This window comes from Dermacentor albipictus, chromosome 10, assembly GCF_038994185.2.
Source record: "Dermacentor albipictus isolate Rhodes 1998 colony chromosome 10, USDA_Dalb.pri_finalv2, whole genome shotgun sequence".
NCBI lineage: Eukaryota > Metazoa > Arthropoda > Arachnida > Ixodida > Ixodidae > Dermacentor > Dermacentor albipictus.
The window spans coordinates 29,320,178-29,342,210 of NC_091830.1; the positions used below are offsets into that span (position 1 = coordinate 29,320,178).

Below are 22,033 nucleotides of genomic sequence, written 5' to 3' on the forward strand. Positions count from 1 at the left end.
TCACGTTCTTGCTCATAGTTTGGTTTGCAGTGAAGTACTCCACCATGAAGTATTGTGGGACTTTCCGCTGTACCGCACTTGGCCAAGCACTCCGTGCTACGACTGGCTACCTGGACTACAGATGCAGTAAATATGCATATACATGGCAATTTCAGCGCTCTATATTTTTTGCTTGAAGTACTGCGAACTCAGTGAGATTAGCGGCTAGGACGGCCAGAAGCTACGGGAAAGAGCAACGCATTAAATTTTCGGTGCATTTTTTGTAAGTAGTCTATTGGGAGAACATCGAAACACCCCTTTACAATATATGCGGTCCTTCCGGTCCCGTTATTCCCGGATCCAGTAGGCTATCGAACTGTGCTATCTGTGCTATGCGGCAGCAAGAAACTGTCCTGCAACGGCACTAATCACTCCTATTGTTCGCATGTGCGAGGCAAACAACTTGATAACACTCTCAAACATTCTTATCGCACATTAAAGCTCTTATCGCACTACGTAAAGCTTTGTTTTCTCATGGACATGAGCTCAAAGTCAGTCATTTTATTTCCAACATCCGGCACAAGAACTGCAACGTTGCTGAAGCTTGTAGTCTAAAAAGCACAGAAGGCTTGGCGAATGCCTACATTCCGTTTAAACAAAGAGGCAGCAAGATGCAGCAATTGAGTAACAGCTTGCTATACAGTCTACTAACTAAATAAACTGGCTGTTGGAAATATTTCCAGCACACAGTTAAAGTAGAAAAATTAACAATAAAAGCATCACTAAGGAAGGGCAAAGAGTCATGCAAAAACTCCTGTGGTCGTTCGCTAAGTATACCTAGACACGATGCGTGCATAATCAGTGTAATTAGTTTGGAGTATTAGGCTCAAGAAAAGCTATGCAGTGACGTAGAGACTCAAAAAAAAGATCTCACTATTAAACAGCCTCCAAATCTTACCACCATTTAAGTTTCTTTGAGGTGGGACTCTGCTGGCACATCTGACTTATTGGCCACCTTGTATTGAATGACTAAGCACAGCCTTAGAGCACAACAGGAACATTTTATTAGGCAAACTTGCACTTCTCCATCACAGTGTTCTCATCGTAAAACTCGTGTCCCGCAGTGCCAGGTAGGTTGCTCCTGGTTAACTCACTACCATCATGAATGTGTCCCTGCGCTGCATTGTCTTCAAGAAAGCACCAACTCGCCCAATTGTGCTCCGCTGTGGAACCAAGAGTTCTTCTTTATCTACTGGTACAGCAAATTTTATTAATATCTTACAGACACTGGTAAATCGAAGGTAGCGTAAGCGTTCGAGGCAGCAATTTTGTCACAACCGCCGCGTAGCGTGCTCTCGGATGAGATCAAATGCAACATCGTGCAAGAATTCGTTGGCATTATATCCCGCGACAAAGTCCGCGTGCCCAAACGTTGTCTGGGGTACAATGCGGTGGAAAGCTACGCTCGAGCCGAGTCTTGTCACCAGATCTTCCACGTCACGGGTGTCAGCCACCAGGTCACCTTCCGATGAGAATAGAGCAATGGGGGCCGTGATTAGCTCAAGAGGGTACGCCGGTGGGTGCCATCTGCAAATGTCCAAGACAAAGCACAATAAGGCGCAGTTAACCTGGCCCTTTTAGCCTCACTTTCTGCAAACATGCCACATGATCTAGCCTAGACTCGAATAGTAACATAAAAGCATAGATTCTATACATATGGTGTGTGTGTGTGTGGGGGGGGGGGGGGGGGGGGGGCTTTGAAGAATGAAGTGTGAAGTGTGTGTGTGGCCTGAGAATGAAGCTTTCATTCTCAGGATTCTGGGAATGAAAGCTTCATGGTTGAGCGGTTGCGCATTTCGGCAGAATCTATTATTTACTTCAGTGACGTTCTCTATGGAGCACAATATGAAACATAGAATGAAAATCGAAACATTCAACTCGTACGCTATATTGCACTGATTACTCACTGAAAGGCGCCGTCAAAACAAGCAGACATCATACAAAACCTAATAATACAGCGAAGCTTTTAGCCTCTCGGTGGTCGGCATTTGTCGCGTTACCATTACTATCAGCAGCAATGGCTCCTACCCCCTAATCAAGCAAAAAAATATACGGTCGATTCCTCTTTCATAGGAATCGGTAGAACACGAAACTGAAACGTGTCTTTGCAGAAGATGCTGCAGGTTTTCTTCGTGAAATCATGCTCCGCTGTAGCGAAAGGCGGCCGACTAGCGGGTCGTGCGACCACATTGCAGAGTTCCTTAGCGCACAGCATCTCATCGGCGCTCGTTGTGTCATGATGCAGTAATTCTCTTCACGGCTCCTACACATCCGTTACAGGAAGTTGATGGTGGACCCTGGTATAAAGCACTTTCATGTTAAATGCAATGGCCCATCCCCCTCATAATGCAAAGGCTACAAGCACTCAGTGAAGTGAAGCGAACAGTGCATACATACATTGAAATCACCCATACGATGCGCAGAGCAGCATACGTCTCAATAAAGAACAAGCTCAAAACAAGCATCCGAACCATCACTGGATACCCTACTCAGCAGTCGCAGTGGAGGTTTTGCAACACCTTCGTTGGGCATCCACTTTCGCACGGCAGGTTTGGCGAGTCAATTTTGAGTAGAAGAGTCAGAAGGACGTAAACATTGCTAACAAGCATGACCACGTGTATATATAACGTACAGGTATTGCGGGAGAAACAAAAAAAGCAATAGTCTACCCTGATTCGTTGCACTTATCTCGCCAATAGGCATGAACGTCGCGTTTAGAGGGCGGTCCTGATGAAAATCCAACTACGGTCCTAACCAATGAAAACTTTTTCTGCGACCATGCCTGAAGTAATGATTGTATATTTCTTTTTATTGCGTTATAGCATTATAACACATTAACCCGTCACACTGCATCTAGCACTCCAATATAACTACTACAATTGTTTTTTCATCAAATCATGGACTCCGTCTTTCAGTATATTTCAATTTTCCTGAGCCCACTTCGGCCACAAAGATTCAACTTTTTGCAGCAGTTTCTTTATAAACTTTCCAGGTGGCTTACATGCTCCGTGCTTGAATAACAAACCTCAGGCGCAAACCATTTCCGCGCTACTTGCCTGGCCATATCGCCGTCGATTTTCCAACACTCCATGGTTGTACATGATGAAGTTTTTGGCCTTGTACACCTGAAAAAAGGTTTTCACAGGAGTTCGTTTCGTCTTCAGAGAATACTTAAACCCTATGCATGGTCCGTCAGTAAACGGATAAACACCCTTAAGAGTGTACTCAAAAGGTGTTCTTAAAATCTGCTGATGAGGTGGTTCCTGTAAAGCATTCTTAATGTAGGGTGTTTGTATGCACCCTACATAAAGGCTATTCTACACCCATTGACGCCTGTCTTACATCAATAGAGGTGTAAGCACAGCTTTCCATTTTCTCGCTATGTCTGAACCAATGCTATGCGTATACTTTGGTCAAGTGCTGCAAGGTTTCTAATGCAACGAAGCACGTTGACAGAAAAGCGACAAATAAGTAGTTTTCCCAATTGAGAATGATTGCACTTACCACCGAGTAAATTTGCATGTCAGTCCATTAAAAGCATTAAGACATTTTCTTTTTTCTTTTCAATGGGCACACTAATGCTACCACCGTTGCTTTACTAACGCAACATACAGCATATCTCAATCTCTGGCATATGTCTATGGTATTCTCATGATTCGGCCCCTTGCCTTCACTCAAGGTGAATATATGTTGCGTTTCTGGCCTCTTACAACCTCTTAGTTTTCCGGAAAGGTTTCTGGGCTTGGATAGAGCAGTAGTGGAAAGAAATTGCTGGGTGAACTATATGTGTAGAAACGGAAATCTGAAGTGCACTGGACTAGTCTACGGCGTGGCATACTGGATAGCTCCCAACCGAAGATCGGGAGTTCGGATGACCATTGCCGCAAGAGTGTTGCCAACGTAAAAGAGCTTGTACTCCCACCTTAAGACAGATTTATCTTTGACAACTGCGTTTAGACCCTATTTACTGTCAAGTTGTGTAGTTGTGTAGCACTTCAGCAAAGACGAAATGGATATGTCCACTAGGTGGACTCTTACAGAATATCCCCCTGGTGTCAACTTTGCTCAGTGCTCTACACGAGACGCTGTAATAGAGGGCTGCAGAATAATTTAGGCCACTTGTACTTAACTTGTTCAGTGTGTGCCGAAATATATGTGGTTTCGCGTTCCGCCCCCATGTTTACGAGGCGGCGGGCAATCGAACCTGCCACCTTGTATTCAGCCGCACGGTGGAGTATCACAGAGCCACTGTGGCTAGTAAGTATATATTAAAATGACTCAGCCTTCTTAACGCGAAATTATTATATGCTTCATTACGCGAAAATCCGGTGTTCAAGTCGGCGGCTGGACAAAATGATAGTACTAAAAATGACCGACGGCAAAGAATAAAGTCACATCAAAGAAACACTCCAATTGTCATCCTATTCTCAGGGAGGTTCTTGTAAACACTGTAGATTAATGCCTTTAAAAGGAATAGTAAGCCAATTTCAGTGTGGGTGGGAATCAAACCCGGGCCTCCGGGGATCAAGGCGAGTACGCTTCCTTGACTCGATGGCGACTTTTTTTTTTGTTGCCACTTGCAAAGATCACAGAACAGAAATACATAAAATTAGTGAAATGTTAAAGAAGTTCTCCTGCTTTGGAGAACGTAATTCTAAGTAAAGTTCATATAAAAAAGCAATTCCACAAATGGCAACCAGTCTGGCAAAGGTATTTGTGACTTTTGTTCTTCAACATAACTGTGAATGGTTTCTTTGAAATAGTGCGCGCCACTCTAGCGCCATCTGCATTTCGGCCATACATACGGCGTTTCCACACACTGTGCAGTACAATGAGTATGATTATATCATAAGACACTCCATCTTACTGGTCGATAGCCAAAAACCGGATTCCCTGAGGGTGCAGCAGGAAGTCTTTCTTTAAAAGTCCTTTGTAAGCTATCCACAAAAAGTCCCCTTTCCGCCCTCCATGTCTTAACGATCACTGTTCCGGTGTGTAAGCGAATAAAAAAGATTTTAACATCTGGTGGTACCATTATCTTTTTGACAAGCTTAACCACATCCTTTCCTCTTTTGGCACTGTACAAGGATATCTGTAGTGGCACAGGCAACACCACATCACACAGGTCTCAATGTAACCTTTTTCGAATCACATCACGTAAAAAGTTCAGAGAAATACGCACACAGAAAGACGGGTCGATATAACAACCTCTTTTAAATAACCCTGAATGTAACTGTGCACAGGATTCGTTGAGACCACAAGATTTAGTAAGGCAATACCCAACCGTGCCTGGCACACTGTTCGAAGGGACGGATCTTTTACGTCTCTCCAGAACATAAACTGACCAACTATTTCAAGTAGGTACAAATGGCCTAACGAGAGCCCGCCATCGCGGACTCGCCTAAACAAATTGGTTCGGCTTGATCACTCCCATGAGAAGCCCCAAACAAACTCTGCAAATATTTGGTGGAGTTGTTGGACATTCATTCTAGAGCAGGGTATCGCTTGTATCAGGTACCGCAAGTCACGGATAAGGGATAAGTTGCATACTGTCGATCTTGAAAAACAGAGAGATTACAGCCGTTCCAGTTACTGGTTTTCTCGCGCAAGTGTGTCAATTTCTTTGTGCCAGTAGGGTTCACTATCCTGATAATTTCCTAAGGGCACTCCCAAATACTTAACCGGAGGGGTCACTAAACTGAAATTCGCATAAGTGTCTGGCCTAGGCAGGCCAGTAGCAGTGCCAAAACCACAGAGACCTTCCCCAGTTCACAGAGCTTCCGCTCGAAAGACAAACGTTTTCACAGTTTTAACAACATACCGAATACTATCATAATCTATACAGAAAGTGCCAATGCCCTCGGCATAGGCCAGCAACCGCACTTCTACCTGTTGCAATTTAAGACCACGTAGATGCTCGCTTGCAATAACACGTACACAAAAATTGCAGTTTCTCAACTCGGCTATGCCACGATATACATAGCGAAAGCTAAGGCATCAGCATGGTTAGCCTTGGTTAATCTTTATTGCAAGTCCAGGTTAGCCTGGTTGTCTAGCTATGTTACGGCATTTAGCCAGTCGTTCGGCGCGCTGTTCGTCTGTTTCCTGGGCGATTCGTTTCCTCGTAATCTCGTTCTGATGTCGATTCCAGGCCTCCTCCTGCTTATCAGAATTGTCGCCGTCTATACTGTCGCCTCAACTGTGGCGACAGTATAGACGGTTATATGGTTATGGTTAGTATATGGTTGCCGCGCACGCGAGCTCTCCTTTTCAATCCTCCGACAGGTTATCAGGCATGCAACGCAGCTGGCGAATCAAGCGGAGGCGACCGCAACGACGAGGAACGCGCTGTGACGTCATGTGCCTCCTCGGAGCACAGCCACGGCGAAATCGCAAGTTCGCGGCTAGTAAAGCTTTCGCTTTAAAAAGATTGAACACCAACACCACGGCAATTCCACGCTTCTAGTTGACTAAATCTGTGCCTAGTGCGTGCGTAATTGCGCGCGTCACGTCGCAGCCATCTAGTTGGCTAAACCTGTGGCCTAGTTGTGTGGCGTTGGGCACGTGACGGTGCAGCCAATGAATGGCTAGGAAGGGCGCCGTGTCGTGAACGTATCAAATGAAAAGCTATAATGTGCAAGGGAATGTCGTTGAGCGGTCCTCTGGGTTGTGAACTATACTCACGGGCAAGTGCACGCGTTGAGATGGCTGGCGCGTTTTCATTCGGCAAGGGAGCCCACACGCAAGTGCTGTTTGTAGGCTCATTTACCAAGGCGCAGTTAAAATGCGGGAGAGAGTTCGCGCGGAAAAGGAATGCGGAGAAAAAAAATATCACCAAAGCGACTACAACGCTTTCGCCTTCCCACGCGTAGGCTGTGTTAAAGGTCTCTGCCGGTTTTTCACCTTCACTGGTAGCGACTGCCTGAAAGGAACATGGCTAGCGTGGTGATTTGAAGAAACTGCATTATTGTTCGATTTCAGTGCTCAGTCTAATCAATGAGCTTACTTTGCTTGCGCCGTTTTGGAAATTGCGTTATGTTATATACGAGCATTGGCCCTTCCAGCACTTCTCAGCACCTTTTTCCTGCTTTTTTTATTGTTGCGATTGTTGAAACGTTAAACACCGTTTTCGACATCCTCTCTATACTGCGCTGGCTCTTCGGTCACGTTTAAGGACAATGTAATTCCGACAGTGATCCTCCCTTATTTAAAGCGATGCCCTCGTAGCAATCCTACTCGGACTTTGCCGACCGTGGCTTCTGCTCCTGCTGGGATTTGCCGACGCTGATGTCTCGCCAAGTAACTCACACGCAAAAAGAACTACGCGCCCAATGGCGGGATCCGACCTTGGTCTCCCAGCTCGACAACTGGTTTATCTAACCAATAGGCCCCAATCGGACGCGTACTTTTCTCGTGCTCTTACAGAAGAAGGTTGGCATGTGCGACACCTCACGTTGCAAGCGCAAGCGACCTAAAGCACTTACGTGCTAGAGAAGCGCCTCACTAGGATTTCGTTCACATAGATTCGAACACGTGTTTTAGGCCTGCATATTTCTTCTATTTACTATCTGAGTGGCCCGTAGTTGCGGACCATCTACATTTATTTGTCGCTGCAGTTGTGACCGTGAGGTGGATGGCCAGCGGAGCAGCATGCGGCGCTCCTGGCCAGCTTGATGTTTACATTGAGGTTTAAGCCTTTCCAACATGCCACATACCTATGGCGGGGATTGGCCACACAAATGAGAAATTAAATGCCCATACATAAATAACAAAATTTCGAGAAAGCTGGGAAGTAAGGTTGTTTTGTGAGAAAATATATTGCATTTTAAAGAGTAGTGATTGAACATGTGGCAAAACCTCAGCAGAGAGTTAGGGTGCCTAGCAGCTTTACTGGCATGGTGCTTCGATAAAGTGCTAAAGCGCATTGTAACTTTACTTGTGGCAGCAGCCAAACTGCATAGTTCCAAATGACAAGTCTGTTGTCGCTGGATGTTCTCTTTGATAACGCGCGCGGCCGATCTTCGTGTTTTTTGTTCTACGATCAATTAGAGCGTCCGCTATAGTATCGCCTGTACAGCTACGTGGTAATGCGATGCCGTAGCTCAATAACAATGTATTTCTGCCCATGTTGTTCTACCTGAGCTTTGCCGTAGATAGTTGAACGATCCCACGAACGGCCCTCTGTTCCACGTTCCGTGGAAATGTTGCAGAAATTGGATAGAGAGACAGAGATATTTTTTATGATAGAAAACTAAAATCTCAGCCTGAATCAAAGTTCTGACCTACTCAGCACTGGGGAGAAGGTAATGGAGGTAAAAAGAGAGAAAATAAAAAAAGTGTTGACGATGGGGCAGAAATGGGGGGTGAATGAACTTGTACAGGTGACTCTTGAACACTTCAAATTCGACCCCTCTCAAGCAAGAATTTGATGAGAACCTTTTGAAAACCACGCTGTCGACATGAATCTGACCAAAGTAAAAATGGAATCTTTTCAGACTGAAGTCGATTGGTAAACATGAACAAATTTACCAATGATTGTATTTGTACTGCAAATCGGATGGGAGCATTTAACTACAAACGGCTCCATTGTACTAAAGCAATTTTATGTATCTTCTTTCTATTATTGTTCTTGATGGTGTAATTATCCCGACTAAACTGTTGGTTGAATTAGTTAACACAACTCACCATTGACGGGGCATACGACAGCACAAACCAATGTTCTGCCTATTCTATATTATGTTGTACCATCCATTTAATCTTTAGATTATATCATGGGGTCTTAACAAAATCGTCTTGTAAAGCTGCTTCTTTAGGGAATGCCAGAGAAAATACGAGGGTATTCTCTAATGGAGTCAAGTAATTTGCTTCCACAGATGGAAATAAATGGTAGCAACGACCCGTGAACCGCGTGTTTTGTTGGGCGTAGGACTGACTGCAGTGATTACTCGCTGTTGTGTTCTGTCGAGCAGAAGCAACTAGTGCACTCAATTTTCGACAATGGTGGCAGCATTTTGCGCGGAGCAGAATGCAACGATTCCCATATATCGGTGCTGTTAGGAGCGTTAAAAAATACCCAGGTGGCGAAATTTTGTCAAGATTCCTCCAATGTGGCGCCTACAAAAGATCCTGCGTTAGTTTAGAACGTTCAACCTCATAATATGTCATCAAAGTATAAGAGCGGTGCGGTCTCCCACAAGCCCGTCGTGTGTATGAAAGCGCCTTGTTACGAACCAAGAAACTTACCTGATGGTAGTGGCGCATGTTTTGTAATGACGTACCCCTAGGCCAGTGGCCGACATACACTGGTACCCGCGTCTGAAATGGCAAGCAATTCAACAGCTACACGCTGGAGCGTTTGGCGCGTCAGGGTTGCGAACACCGAGCCTGCTATTTTCGAGCAATGATGAAAATAACAACACTTTTCATGTCTATTTGAACAGCTTTTTTTGGCAGCAACGAATAATTAAGAATTTTGATAAAACAATTATAGAGCTATGGCAATGCGTTTTACTGAACAATGTGATTGAAGGTCTATTTAAGAAAATTTAAGACCACCTGGCAGTGTTTGCGAGAGATTATATTGCGCAATAATGTTTTGGCAGAAACCATGTCTGGGATAATGAAGCAGTTCTGTCGAAACGCTATTTCTTTTCGCGCTTCATCAATGATCAGAGTGGAGCTTGGCCCGCGTTATCTAAGGGATTGTCCAGCCGTGAACAGCGGATAAGAGAGCAGCTGAATTCAACGAAAGAAGCCCTTGCGTTGTACCTGGTTTTAGCTGGCGTCCGCTTCCAAAACATTTATTTTAAAAGTGCAATCGCCTTTTGCAAAGCACGTCTACACTGAAAAAAAAAATATTGCTAGCTGCTCAACTCTTTGGGCGAAGGCTAGTAAGCGTCTCAACCTACGTATTTTTGCCGATCAACACGAAAAGGTAGCAATGTCTAAGGATGCCAGTTCTGTTCCCTACAGATCCTAACATGGGTGCTCAAGCATCTGCGGCATCTCGTCGCCGAATAGGCAATCGAAACATGCTTCCTTTTTCGGCTAAGTATGGTGGCACCGGCTCCCGTACTATGTTAACGTCTTGTCCACAACTGTCGTACCGCACGTTGTTGCCTACACAAAAGTAGCCAATGTTCCAAAGTTCTGAAAGCTGGATTGGTTTCTTTGTTGCGATCTATGTGTCTATGCTCCTAGCAACATTCTATTGGAACCGCGTATTTTTTTCCCACAGAACAAATCATTCGTCAGGTCCACATAGGACTCGTATTGGTCACCAGGTGACTCATCTGCAACGCTTCCTTCATGTGCATTATTCCTATTGGAGCTCACCTTGTTAAGCTGAAGCGGGCTGCTCAGGTGCGTTAGCGTCATCAAACGAGGGCACAGACGGTTGGTGACGAAATGGCACATTTTGGAGACAAGCCTTGATCCCAGGTAACCTCCTTTGGACAATGGATCAAACGCCAACTGCGCCAAAGAGGCACGCTCGGTTGGATTACATTTCCAGTCTCCGTGCTTGCCCGAACAAAACACTATCGTGTTGGCAGTTTCGGTGCCACCGAGGTACGAACGCCTATCTGCATGTCCGCGTCACTGGTGGACATACAGAGCACAGAATAATAATTTTGGTTTGCATTGAGAAGATGGCTCTGATCGATTGATTGATTGATTGATTGATTGATTGATTGATTGATTGATTGATTGATTGATTGATTGATTGATTGATTGATTGATTGATTGATTGATTGATTGATTGATTGATTGATTAGAACTGTCTCCAACAAATACGCCAGCTGCTTTTAAGTTCAAATTGACATTAAAAAAAACGACTGTGACAGCACTTCAGTGCCTTTTCTGGCAAATTACCCGAAGAGGCGGGCATTACTTCAACGACGAATCACGATGTCCGGGTAGCTATTTAAGAATGCTAACAAATGTATTTTTTCAACAATAACTTAATGTCAGTTGTTGCATTTGCAAAATTGAAGCTGAATAGTGGTACAGTCATGTGTACTTAACAGAAATCCTAAAGCAATAGTCCCAATTCTGAAATATTCGACCCTAAATTCCGCCAAAAATATCATTGCATTTCCGCTTAATTGCCGCACTACTAAAGAGATGCTTTCGAAAAAACTAAAATTCAAAGGAATTTGTATCAAGTTATAAAATATATCGCGAATGTGGAGATAGATTTAGAAGAGGATCTGTCAAGCAGACATGTCTTCAGTAAGGCTATGCTTCTATTTACGAATTGCAACATGCGCTCGAGAGTAATAATGAAGGACGGAATATTGAATCGTTTAGTTTAGTTGTCTGAAAAATACCCTTTGTCGAGCAACTAAATTCCTCTTCAGGTAATCCCCTTGAACAGGCCTAATTGCCCTACATGCTCTACTGCACATTTGAAAAATCACTTCTAATTACAAAAAAAAATATCTCTGCGGTGTGAACACATGCTCTCTCAAAGAGTCAATATGATCGAAAACTCTAAAATGACGTTAGCTTAAGTGAACGCTGCACTGCAATAATGGCCATATTGAGCCCATATTATGCCCACTGGAGAGTGAGGGCCTGGACCATCGATCTCCAATCACCCTTGTCTTGAACCAGTTGACATAACTGTATGGTTGCAAATTTGAAAGTATTTACTGAAGGTATTTTGTAAAAGGCATCGAATTATGTCACGTAAAGTGACCTGCTTATATGGCGAATGTCAACACGCAAGCCAACCCAATTTCATCGTGGTACAACAGGTTTCGAATATTAAATGTAAATTACAAGCCAGATGCACAAATTAAGATCTCACTGTTTCATTATTCCTGTAAGAGTGAGCAATATTGTTTTTCATAGTAAAAGGTATATTTTCAAGATTTCATTGTGTATGTCGGAATAAAGTGAGTATACAATTTAAAAGACGAGAGTACTTTATGACCAGTCGTTATGAGTGGCAATATCAGCATCTCAGTTGCATAAGCCTGACAGAAAGTCCCATTAAAATGACTTGTGAAACGCTCCTTTAACATCAAAAACGATGTTTTCAGGTTAAATACCCTGCCTTGCAGGAATTCGTGACCAGCACAAATCATCCCATAGCCTATACTGTCACCACATATTGACCGCACGAAAACTGGCATTGACTGTTTTTCATTCTTTGCTAAGCTCTAATTAAAGCGTCATACCACCCAGATTTCTGTATACCGCGAAATGGGGGCAGAGTCAGTGCTTTTATTTGGCGCCTCTCAGAGAAAGCTTGCGATAATTCAATGCACAAAAGGACTGAGAACGTAAGGAGCGTTTGCAGTGATTATAATTACGAGGTTTCTTTAACATATACTATGCTCAGGGGTCTAGCCTATTCTAATGTCTCTGTAAATACCCGCGATTTTATAAAGAGACCACTTACAAGCACGGGGGATATTATCGGCATTGCCACTGATATGGGTGGCCCCGAGTGTGTGATGTTGGCCACGGGGCCATATCCTATGACGAGGTCGACCTGCACGTGAAAAAGAATGACCACATTCATCATGTTTCCATAGCGTACAACGCCTCTATCGGCGCAAGTCAACAAAAAAAATTTAATGTCGACTAACGAGAAATGAGTTAATATACGCGTTCAGGCTGCCTGCGATCCGCGCTAACCTCTTGACAGTGAAACCGAAGCAATAAAAAATAGGTATTAACGGTTGGCACACTTTTTTCAAGGAAGACTTTACTAGCGTTATTGCCCCAAAATAACGAAAAAGAAACATAAAGCACTGTTTCCTCCTTCAATTCATTAAAACTTAAAACATTCCTGAGAGTCAAACAAAAAATGTTGCGCCGATCATTTTACAGTGTTTTATAGTATATACGCGGATGCTTAGTTGTCCACAAAACATTGGGCATCTTGTGCGCGTGTAGAAAAAAGAAGAATTATTGCACTAATTTGTTGTTGTTGAATTTTTATTCCTGCGTTCAATTCAATTTGCAAGAGGTATGTTCTCACGATAAGTGACTCGAGTTGTCATAGGGGGTAATCGTGGCCTTTCTAGCAAGACGAGCACACTTGTAACACCCTCGAAAGTGGACAAGGAGTTACTGCTCTAAAAAGAAAAGACAGTTGCCCACCCTCCCATTTTTTTTTGTTTAATAGAGGTCTTGAAAGGTCTTGAAAGTCCCTCACTGCAAGCTATTGCGCATTCAAAGCTTTCTTTTACAGCAAAGCTGTTAGCCTCTAGTTGGTCAGGTTCTTTCACGTTCACGTGTGCGGTTTGGCTCACACAAAAACAAACCGCAGCTTTGAAGTTTCAGCCTAGCATAATTACGTTTCCTCTTATATTCGAATTATATTCCTATGCTATCATGTCTACAGGTTGTGTGTAAGTCGTGTTAACGCGATACAGTTGCCACCTGTCTGTGGTTTCGGCATCTTTGCTGGCTAGCTAAGCATGTTCCGCCTTTGAGATGTGGCTTGTAGGTATTGCAGAAGGATAATTTGCGAACTCTCTTCTCCCTTTAGTGTTTCCTTTATACCGTATCTTGAGCGTGAATGGGACGAGGCCCATCACCTTTTCGTTTTACTCCGGGCGCGTAGACAGCAAGACCAGTGCTGTGACCACACCTTGGGACAGGGCCATCAACGTGAGCTTCGGGGCACCGGTGGCCTCGAGAACGTGGTCCACGCACGCCGCCGTGTCGTAGCGGCCGATCTCGTCGAAGCTGCAACTCGTGTCGAAACGTTAAGCGCAGTTATCGAAACATACAGCGGAAACACGAGATGCCACGAATGCAGTGGCTGAACTTAATGGTGCGGAACGGAACAGGATGCCGAGATACAGTCAACACGTGAGCGGGCTTGACGCGCACGTGCTTTGTGCGCGCGTGTTTGTTTGTGTGTGTGTGTGTGTGTGTGTGTGTGTGTGTGTGTGTTGTGTGTGTGTGGGGGTGGGTGGGTGTGTGTGTGAGTGTGTGTGTGTGAGTGTGTGTGTGTGTGTGTGTGTGTGCGCGTGTGTGTGTGCGTGTGTGTGCGCGTGTGTGTGTGTGTGCGCGTGCGCATGTGTGTGTGTGTGTGTGACAGCTGGCAAATGTCTTTTTTCTTAACACCTTTTTTATCGTTTTCATTATGACCTTAACGCGATTCTAAAAAGAAACGCTTAATTATTTTAGTATGACGAAGCATTCTGTCAAAAATACATTTTCGTTAGTTTCACTGTAACCGGTTGTTTATGAGGACATGACAGTGAGAGCTCTGTACTTTTTTTTTAATTTCGCGCCTAAAGCACTGCGCCTAAAGCACTGCGCCAAAGCACTGCGCGTGTGAGGTTACGAATTTCAAGGTATGTGTTCATGTTGGAGGAGATTGTAACTAATTAAAATTTCTTTAAACATCTAGGCTCACTCATAGGATTTTTAAGGATGTAATGCAATCGATCATCGCTGATAACAAATTGCCCTGGCCTCAGAACAAACTGTCAATATCTATGCCGTCACTGTGTCGTTCTTGCATCTTTTGAAAGCAAATAACTTTCGTCGGTTGTTTCGCTCATGTTTACATATGTGCACAGGCACATAGATAAGTCATATGGATGGTTATAATATATGAGCCAATCCGCGCTGAGTATGTTCTAGTGAGTATGAGCTATCCTCAAAGGCAGCAACAGCAGCACCTACAGTAACCAAATTTCTGGAGCTTTCGCAAAAAAATCTTCGCTTCAAAGGCATTCAAAGAAAGCAGTATCAAAGCTATAGCGCTGTTCACACCTTCCTTAGCGTACGCTGAGTACAAGGGCGTACCTCCATCGCCAGTACTTGTGGTCATTCTGAGAGAGGGTCGTGTGGTTCGAGTGCAGTTTCGCTTCCCTCGAGTTCATGGACCACACGTCAAAGCCCCGGTCAACGAGCAGGAAGCCTGAAGAAAGAAATGGGGAGATTTACTACTGCAATAATACCAATTACTGTCTCTGTTCATGTATTCAGTCCATACAGAATGAGGCGACTCGCATTATTACCCAGAACAATATTCCCAGAAATGCTACCTCATTGCTACGTACAAATAACCGTATCTTTTTCTGTTTGTTGCCTGTGGAATTGCGTTCAGCGATCTTATTCCACAGATCACTGACCACACAACTTTTTAAGAAAGCCACATGATCTAGTTTGCTTAACAATCCTTTTTTGATGCACGAAACTTTTCCAGCGTGCTTTTTCGAAGTTTTTGTCTTCAAATAATTATCATTGTTCTTTATTCACTTGCCAAAAGCGCTCGACAACTTTATACTGCGACGTAAATTTTTTTTATTATTCGCAAATAAATCCGTTCTCCCCAGCAGCTCCGAGTAGTCAGTGCCTGGGTGATCAGTAGGAAGACGTTTTCTATTCGTTTGAAACGGGGCAATGCCCGGCTATTGCGAAAAAAATACATGCAGAATATCCTGTGGGATTTATCTAACTGATGCGTAAGCATTTGCTGTTTTGTCGCCCAATGCTGCTGCGTGCAGTATAATGACGAGAGAAAGACTCCGAAATAATCGTGAAACGGAAAAGCGCGGTCGCGACACCAAAATTTTACCTCAGGGAGACGACGAAGAGGCGAGTAGTAGAGAGAGAGACAGAAGTGGTTCTTGTGGGGAAAGAGGAAAGGCTAGCACTATCTTCTGCAACCTATGCGGGAGCGTGGCTCAGCGCCAGCAGGGTCAGGGAGATGGCATTAAAAGAGAGAGAGGTTAGGAGGGAGAAAGGTAGAGGGTCGTCCAGCAGCATCGGAGCAGCCCGGCCGGAAGGGCCCAGTGGGTTCGACTGGAGGAGTAGGCTGGAGGTAGACCTTATAGGAGGTGACCCAGCAGAAGCGAAGTAGTGGCGGATCAGGAATCCCGAGGTGGTGGGATGGCCGTTAGGCTATCCGTCTTTGTAAAAATTTCCTATAGTCTCACCGAGAGCACCGACGAGTCGAGGTAATCGACGACACTTAGGAAGGCTGGTAGCTGATTACGACAGGGGAAGAGGATATCTTCCTGTCGTGAACATTGGAGCCCCAGGTGGTGGAACTCCTGCAGAAGTCAGCCGCGGTGCTGCAGGTGAGCAGCGCCGGCCAGCAGGAGGTGCTCCAGAGTCTCTGGTTCACCACAGGAGGCACAGGCTGGCGAGGTGGCTTTCCCAAGGCAGTGCCGGCAGGCTGCCGTCCAGTAGCAGCCAACTCTCAGTCGGAGCAGCAACGAGGCATCTCTTCGTGGGAGGCCGTGCTGTGGAAGAGGCCGTGGAGACCGGCCCAGGGATACCCGTTTGTCCGGGTGGCAATACGGTCAGCAATACAGATCTGTCTTGGCGTTCCCCGAACCTCACAAGTGGCCGCCACTTTGCCTGACGCAGGTGCCTGGCCCCTGTCATTACTCTTCCTGCAACAGGGGCTACGACACATTGATCACCTACACCATGCCGCAGATGGTCAAGCACTCCTGACCCGCCTACACTCCCGGCCAGCATCACACATGGGACGACTGTGTGGCCTCTGTAAGGAACTCATAGGGGACACGCCTGCAAATGCTGTACAGCCTCGCCAACCACTTCGACCACCAATCCCTATTTCGACGGAGCGGCCAGGTGTCTCGAAGAACCGTTCCCCGACATGTGCTCTACAGGAGGCGGCAGCCTCTCTCCTCCAGGAAGGACTTGGGGACCACCTTCACATCTTCCTAGGGTCAAAGCTCACTCGTGTTATATGATGGTGCGTTTGGATGACGCCGCTGCTTCGTGGAAGACGAGCACTGGCCGATGCGTGCTGTAGTACGTGACGCAACGGAACGGTATCACGTTTGGTCGACCTCGCACGTAGACGTTGTCGATAACGCGACCTCCTCTCGATGCGAACATTTCTCAACCGTGATGAAGCACATTCCGGAGGCGGCTGCGCAGCGCGTGGTCGCGCGAGCCCTATTGTGAAAGCAATCTGCGACGGGGACAGGGAGCTCAGAGTGCTGATAGCTTGGTGTGCGCTGTGTTCTCACCGCTTAGCTCGCGTTGAAGCGAGAGGCAGCACGGATGTCCATTCGCTCGCTATTGCGGGCGCTATCTTGAAAGTGATTCTCTTACGTGACGGACGGACGGGTTTCCTCGTTTGGTAGGCATAGAAATACATGTGCATTTAAAAAGTTCAATTTTGTTCAGCATGTTAACGGCATGTTTAATGCGTACTCGTAGCTTTGATGTGGTTAGTTTTCATGGTTTTGTGACGTCGCATGAGAGGAAGGTGAAATGGCCGCAGCCGGAAAGCTTTTGACCAATTGCGGAGGGGGGCTAATGACGAAAAACGTGCGGTATCAGAAATGAAAATTTTTTCTTTTCCTCACTCCAATCACGCTTAGTGAATGTGCACCCAGCATTTTTTCGACAGGGAGTTTTCAGCCGTCAATGCGACGTCGCGTGGCAGACAGGCGAAGTGGAGATAGCCCGAAAATTTTCTCCCCAGTCGTGGAGGGCCGATTACTGAAATGCAATATAAACAGTTTGGAACAGATTTATGTTATAGCGCCTCAGGATAACTATAGCAGCCACCGAGATAAAATTAGGCAAAGATGGGGGCTATGTTATGTCTTGCTGACATTATGACTGATCTTACGGCTGATCTTTCGAAAATGCTACGACTGACGTGAACGGAAGCTTAAAATGTATGGGTCGTACCGACTTTCGCTAAAAATTTCTTGAGCAACAGCTTGGAAATGTAAAATTCGGGCAAAGTGTATGACAAATAAGTCATCTGCGGGCAACGTTTTAAATTGTGTTTCATCTGCAGAGAGTTTCTAAATGGAACTGTTCGAGAAAAACAGCTGGAACTTGTGCGCTCTTCAGAATAACAGCGTATCTCCGCTGTCCTTCTTTTTCTCTTTATTGATTGCGTCTAAAGACGTGCACCCCTGCATCACTCAGCCTAGCCTCGGGTAGCTCCCGGAAGTATCCCTTGCCTACACTGTCGCTGCATCAATTGCGCAGCTTTAGAATTAGGGCCACTGAGTACCATTACGTACCCTAAAAACCGTATGCTTTTGTAAGTCCTTTGCGCCCTTTTTGTTTCCTCTTTGTGTTCTTTTTAACGATTGGCCGATACCGTTCCCTAGCCTTGGTTTCATCTGTTTCGAAACTTTACTTATAGTTTACGCAATGTGCAAACAAGTGGTGCCACTATTCCATAAGAGATTGAGCGGTGGTTTCGGATCTCTGCGGTGTTGTGGAGGGGGAGTAGTAGAGGCGAGGTAGTAATTGTTCCACGTGTTCGAGGGATCATGGTAGCTTCTACTTCGAGCACTTGCCGGGACTTTGCGAAGGGTAGTTCAGGAACCACATGTCCGAGGCGCTTGTGAAGACAGGCAGCAAGAGGACCGGGTAGCCAGGCGTCCTCTGGTTGCCGGCAGCGGAAGGGCTACCCCCGCGACCGTGAGGGATGTGGTCCACCTCGATCACGTACCCGTCATCCGTGGTCGCGTAGCTGAGCTCGCAGGGGTAGCCGTGGTACTTTATGAGCTCGCACTGCGTACAGGCACTTTTTCTCGTCAGAAACGCGACGAACGCGATGCTCTTCCGTCATCCATGAACTGCACTACGACAAAACCTAAATGTACGAATGTTCTACTTTAACCAACAGGATGCTTTTTACCTACCGACCCTAATAGAGTCAAAAGCTTTTATGCGAGTGAGATGAACCCTCGGTATTCGTCCGTCTAGAGGTGAGCTGTGATGTCGTTCTAATCTTGGCCAGAACATTGCCACACGAAAGTGAGACGCTGCAGTAGATATTTTTCTAATGCACAAATATTCGTTCCAGATGCAATCCCTGACATCACCGTAGCACCGACCAAACCGCCTTAACTGAAAACTTTCAGGTGGTCTACAAACAGTAAAATATCTTGTGTGGCTTTCCACACAAGTCCAGTCCGTACAAGTCCAGCTCGTACTATAGCACATGCAAATTAACATGTTGCGTGGTTTTACTAGCATCGGTCGCAAACTGCTTGGAATTTAGCGTCATTTCAGATTCCGCGGCTTTAAACTTTTGAAACCTGAAACAGATACGCCGGACCACTCTCGCAGGATCATGTAGGGCATCCGAACAAAGGAAACGTTTCACTATTTCAGGAACATCTCTACATTCGATGAGCAATCTTACGAGAATAGAGACGACGCTTCGCTTACGGGGCTTAGGTGGGCTTGTAGTTTTAGCTCATCGTCTGTGTTTCCAAGCGAACTTGCAGTCAGTGTGGAAAAGAGAAGGCACAAAGTGGCAACGATGGTGAAGGTGCCCATCTCGGCGGCCAGCAGCTCGCGTGACGAAGCACCGGTGACTGTCATTCGCAATGTGGAGCCCGTTTCCTAGACGCTGTTATGCCACTTCTTATCGTACGACTCTTTGGTCTCTCATCCGCTCACGAGTTTCAGTGCGCTGTTGATACGTGGCCGCTGACGAAATTCCCATTCTGCAGGAAGGAGTCGAGACGCTGACGCGAGCGAATCACTCGCGTTTTGCAAAACCGTAGGCGCAACAACACAATGATCATCTACGTGTGGTCCACTGAGTCAAACTAACCACCACAAATTATGGCCAAGCAATTGTTCAGGAGATGGTAAACGTTAAAAGAAAAATGTCGTGCTCCGGTGATATCCGGGAAGTAAAGCTTTAGTCCCTCGTAAATTTCCTACCGCGCTGGTTCAGTGGGTATGCCGCGTCGCTGCTAATACCAAAGTCATGAATAAAGGGAAAATCAGACGTCCACCCGTTCGTAGCAATTCCTACAAAGGAAACCCATACAGGTTCCTCGAAAGAAAAGCCTCATAGTTGAAGAAAAATTCGTCCTGGTCCGGGACTCGAACCCGGGACCACCACCTTTCCGGGGCAGCCGCTCTACCATCTGAGCTAACCAGGCGGCTAGCAGATGGCAGGGCGAAGTCGAATTTGTCGACAACACGAAGCAAAGGCAAGAGTTTGACGTAGTAGCTCTGCGGAAACCCGCAGTCACGAAGTCACGCCGAAGTCACGCGTTCGAATCCCAGTGCCAGCAGTCCTGTCGCTTTGTGGAGAGGGTGTATTATCGAGGCTGGCTTGCCGAGATTCCTGCGCGCCTTAAAGGACCACAGGTGGTCACAATTTATCCGCAGCCGTCCACTAAGTGCTATACTTTTATAAAGCCCATATAGCATTTGCACGATGTTTTCTTTTTTCTTTTTTTACAAGTCAAATCTTTATTTCGAGAATCAAATGTTGGGTGACACAAGCTTGTCAAAATACTGTGCCCATAGACGTGGCAAGTGGGGTATGCGCATTGCACCTGATAAGTGAATCTATATCTATATAATATCTTTCTGAAAAGTTTTTCGTTGTAATCATATTTCACTTGCATACCTTGCAGGGGTATGAATTGGCGTGAGGCAAGCGCATCCTTGCCTATATCGCGCAACCAATGCCTCTGTCGCTAGTTTGTCACCTCTTTAAGCAGCAAGACTGTCCCAAACGAGTGTTTGTGACCAGGCATCTCCACAAATCGGACTACGACATTCGCTTCTTGCAACGTTCTACCAATCGGTACCTCCACTCGACACAATAAATGACAGTGATGATGATGACGATCAGTCAGTTCTCCTTAGAAACTGGTTGTCTGAAGTTACGGGAGCCACCAAAACCCAGCATACTATTGGGGGTTCTCACACAACTTTACAATCAATGAATATGTTTTAATTTACACTCGTTGCACGCTACGATGAGATAAACGCACAATTACTACATCCAGCAGGCCTGTACCAAATATTATTCGACGTGATACTGGTTCTTCTCTGCTTAAGCGCCATCAATATTTCAAACATTATTTGTTTATGTTTACATTTGAGCGGCGATATTTACCGTTTCACTACTGTCTTTACACCTTGAACCTTCCTGAAGGCTACCTCATCTTTATATGCTCTTGAATGTACTTTCTCACATTCAAATAAGTGACCGGAGCATTCTTGCGTGGTACGCATAGGCCATCTTCTTGTTCAAACCTCTTTTTATGGCTTTGTGTTCTTATGCATCATGCCTTTGCACTGAATAGAAGTGCGATGCCCCTAGAGTTATGTTTTAACACCTCCTTTTTTATCTATTTCTTTCTCATTTTATAAATTATTTAAAACCGATTTTCTCTAAGCAATGATCGCACTGCGCCTAAGTTAACGGGAAGCGCGGCACCGTGAGAGAAGTGGTCATCGATTTTCAGTGACACTCCACGCTGTTTAAGGAAGCACTAGAATTACAATTTCGACATTCTTTTTTATTACATCACATAAAGGTTGCTGACGTAGAAACGCTAGAAAAATACTGGCGTGTTTTTGAGCTCGTTGCAAAACTTCACTATCTTTACTTTTCCATGGACACGTTTTGGTTTCGTTTCCCTGGAAGTATATGTATCATAGCGCCACGGTGCAGAAAATGATCAAGTGGGGCAGACCATCGGGTCCTTTTAGCACTGGGTCCCCCTCGCTCTGTCGTCTGCGATGCTGATACGTCGAGCCGCCCAACAAGTAGCAGCATAGCAGGTGTACGAACGATCCAGACCAAGTGCCGGTGCTTCCCGCTGCTACGTGTATAGACAGCGAATCACAAACAAGCAAATTTTCAACATTGAGACACTCAGGGAGCAATATGACAGTCTTGACCTTTAGTGGGGAGATTTTAAAACCAAGGCGTCATATGCAAACATAACATAGCTGCTAAAAGAAAAAAATTGAAAGTTAGTGCCTGCAGAAAAAAACTAATAGGTATGTTGCTCGAATTAAATGATCGGCTTCAGCTAATTTGCCTGATCAGGCCAGCCCACTTCGCTTCAGAAAGTCGTCGAGAGACTCCTTCAGTCCACGGCGATATACACTTAAGGACAAGTTTTGCTGTTTTAGAACTAACAGAATTCCTCTCTCAAACGCAAACATCATTTCACACGCAACTCTCTAAAAGAGGGACCGAAACCGCTTATGGTCCCCTTCTTCGCCTTTCCGC

The 22,033-nt window shown here is 45.4% G+C and overlaps 2 protein-coding genes across 4 annotated transcripts in view; one reads left to right on the forward strand and one right to left on the reverse strand.

The window, feature by feature from the left end:
• Positions 1-22,033, forward strand: part of LOC139050738 (extracellular globin-E1-like) — an 82,822-nt gene that overhangs the window by 58,159 nt on the left and 2,630 nt on the right. The gene's annotated exons all lie outside the window — the stretch shown is intronic.
• LOC139050709 (lipase lipl-1-like) lies at positions 1,078-19,362 on the reverse strand. 2 transcript variants are annotated; one of them, XR_011509042.1, is made up of 9 exons: positions 19,207-19,362; positions 18,482-18,543; positions 14,821-14,935; positions 13,596-13,752; positions 12,449-12,541; positions 10,375-10,512; positions 9,283-9,354; positions 3,096-3,164; positions 1,078-1,566 (listed from the first exon to the last, which is right to left on the reverse strand). XR_011509042.1 is itself a non-coding variant. In XM_070527351.1 (9 exons), exons 5-9 carry the CDS (start codon positions 12,470-12,472, stop codon positions 1,540-1,542), a joined length of 330 nt encoding a protein of 109 aa, XP_070383452.1. In that variant the 5' UTR covers positions 12,473-12,541; positions 13,596-13,746; positions 14,821-14,935; positions 18,482-18,543; positions 19,207-19,362; the 3' UTR covers positions 1,078-1,539. The 2 variants fall into 2 exon arrangements, 1 of the variants encoding a protein (XP_070383452.1); XM_070527351.1 differs by having other exon boundaries at positions 13,596-13,746.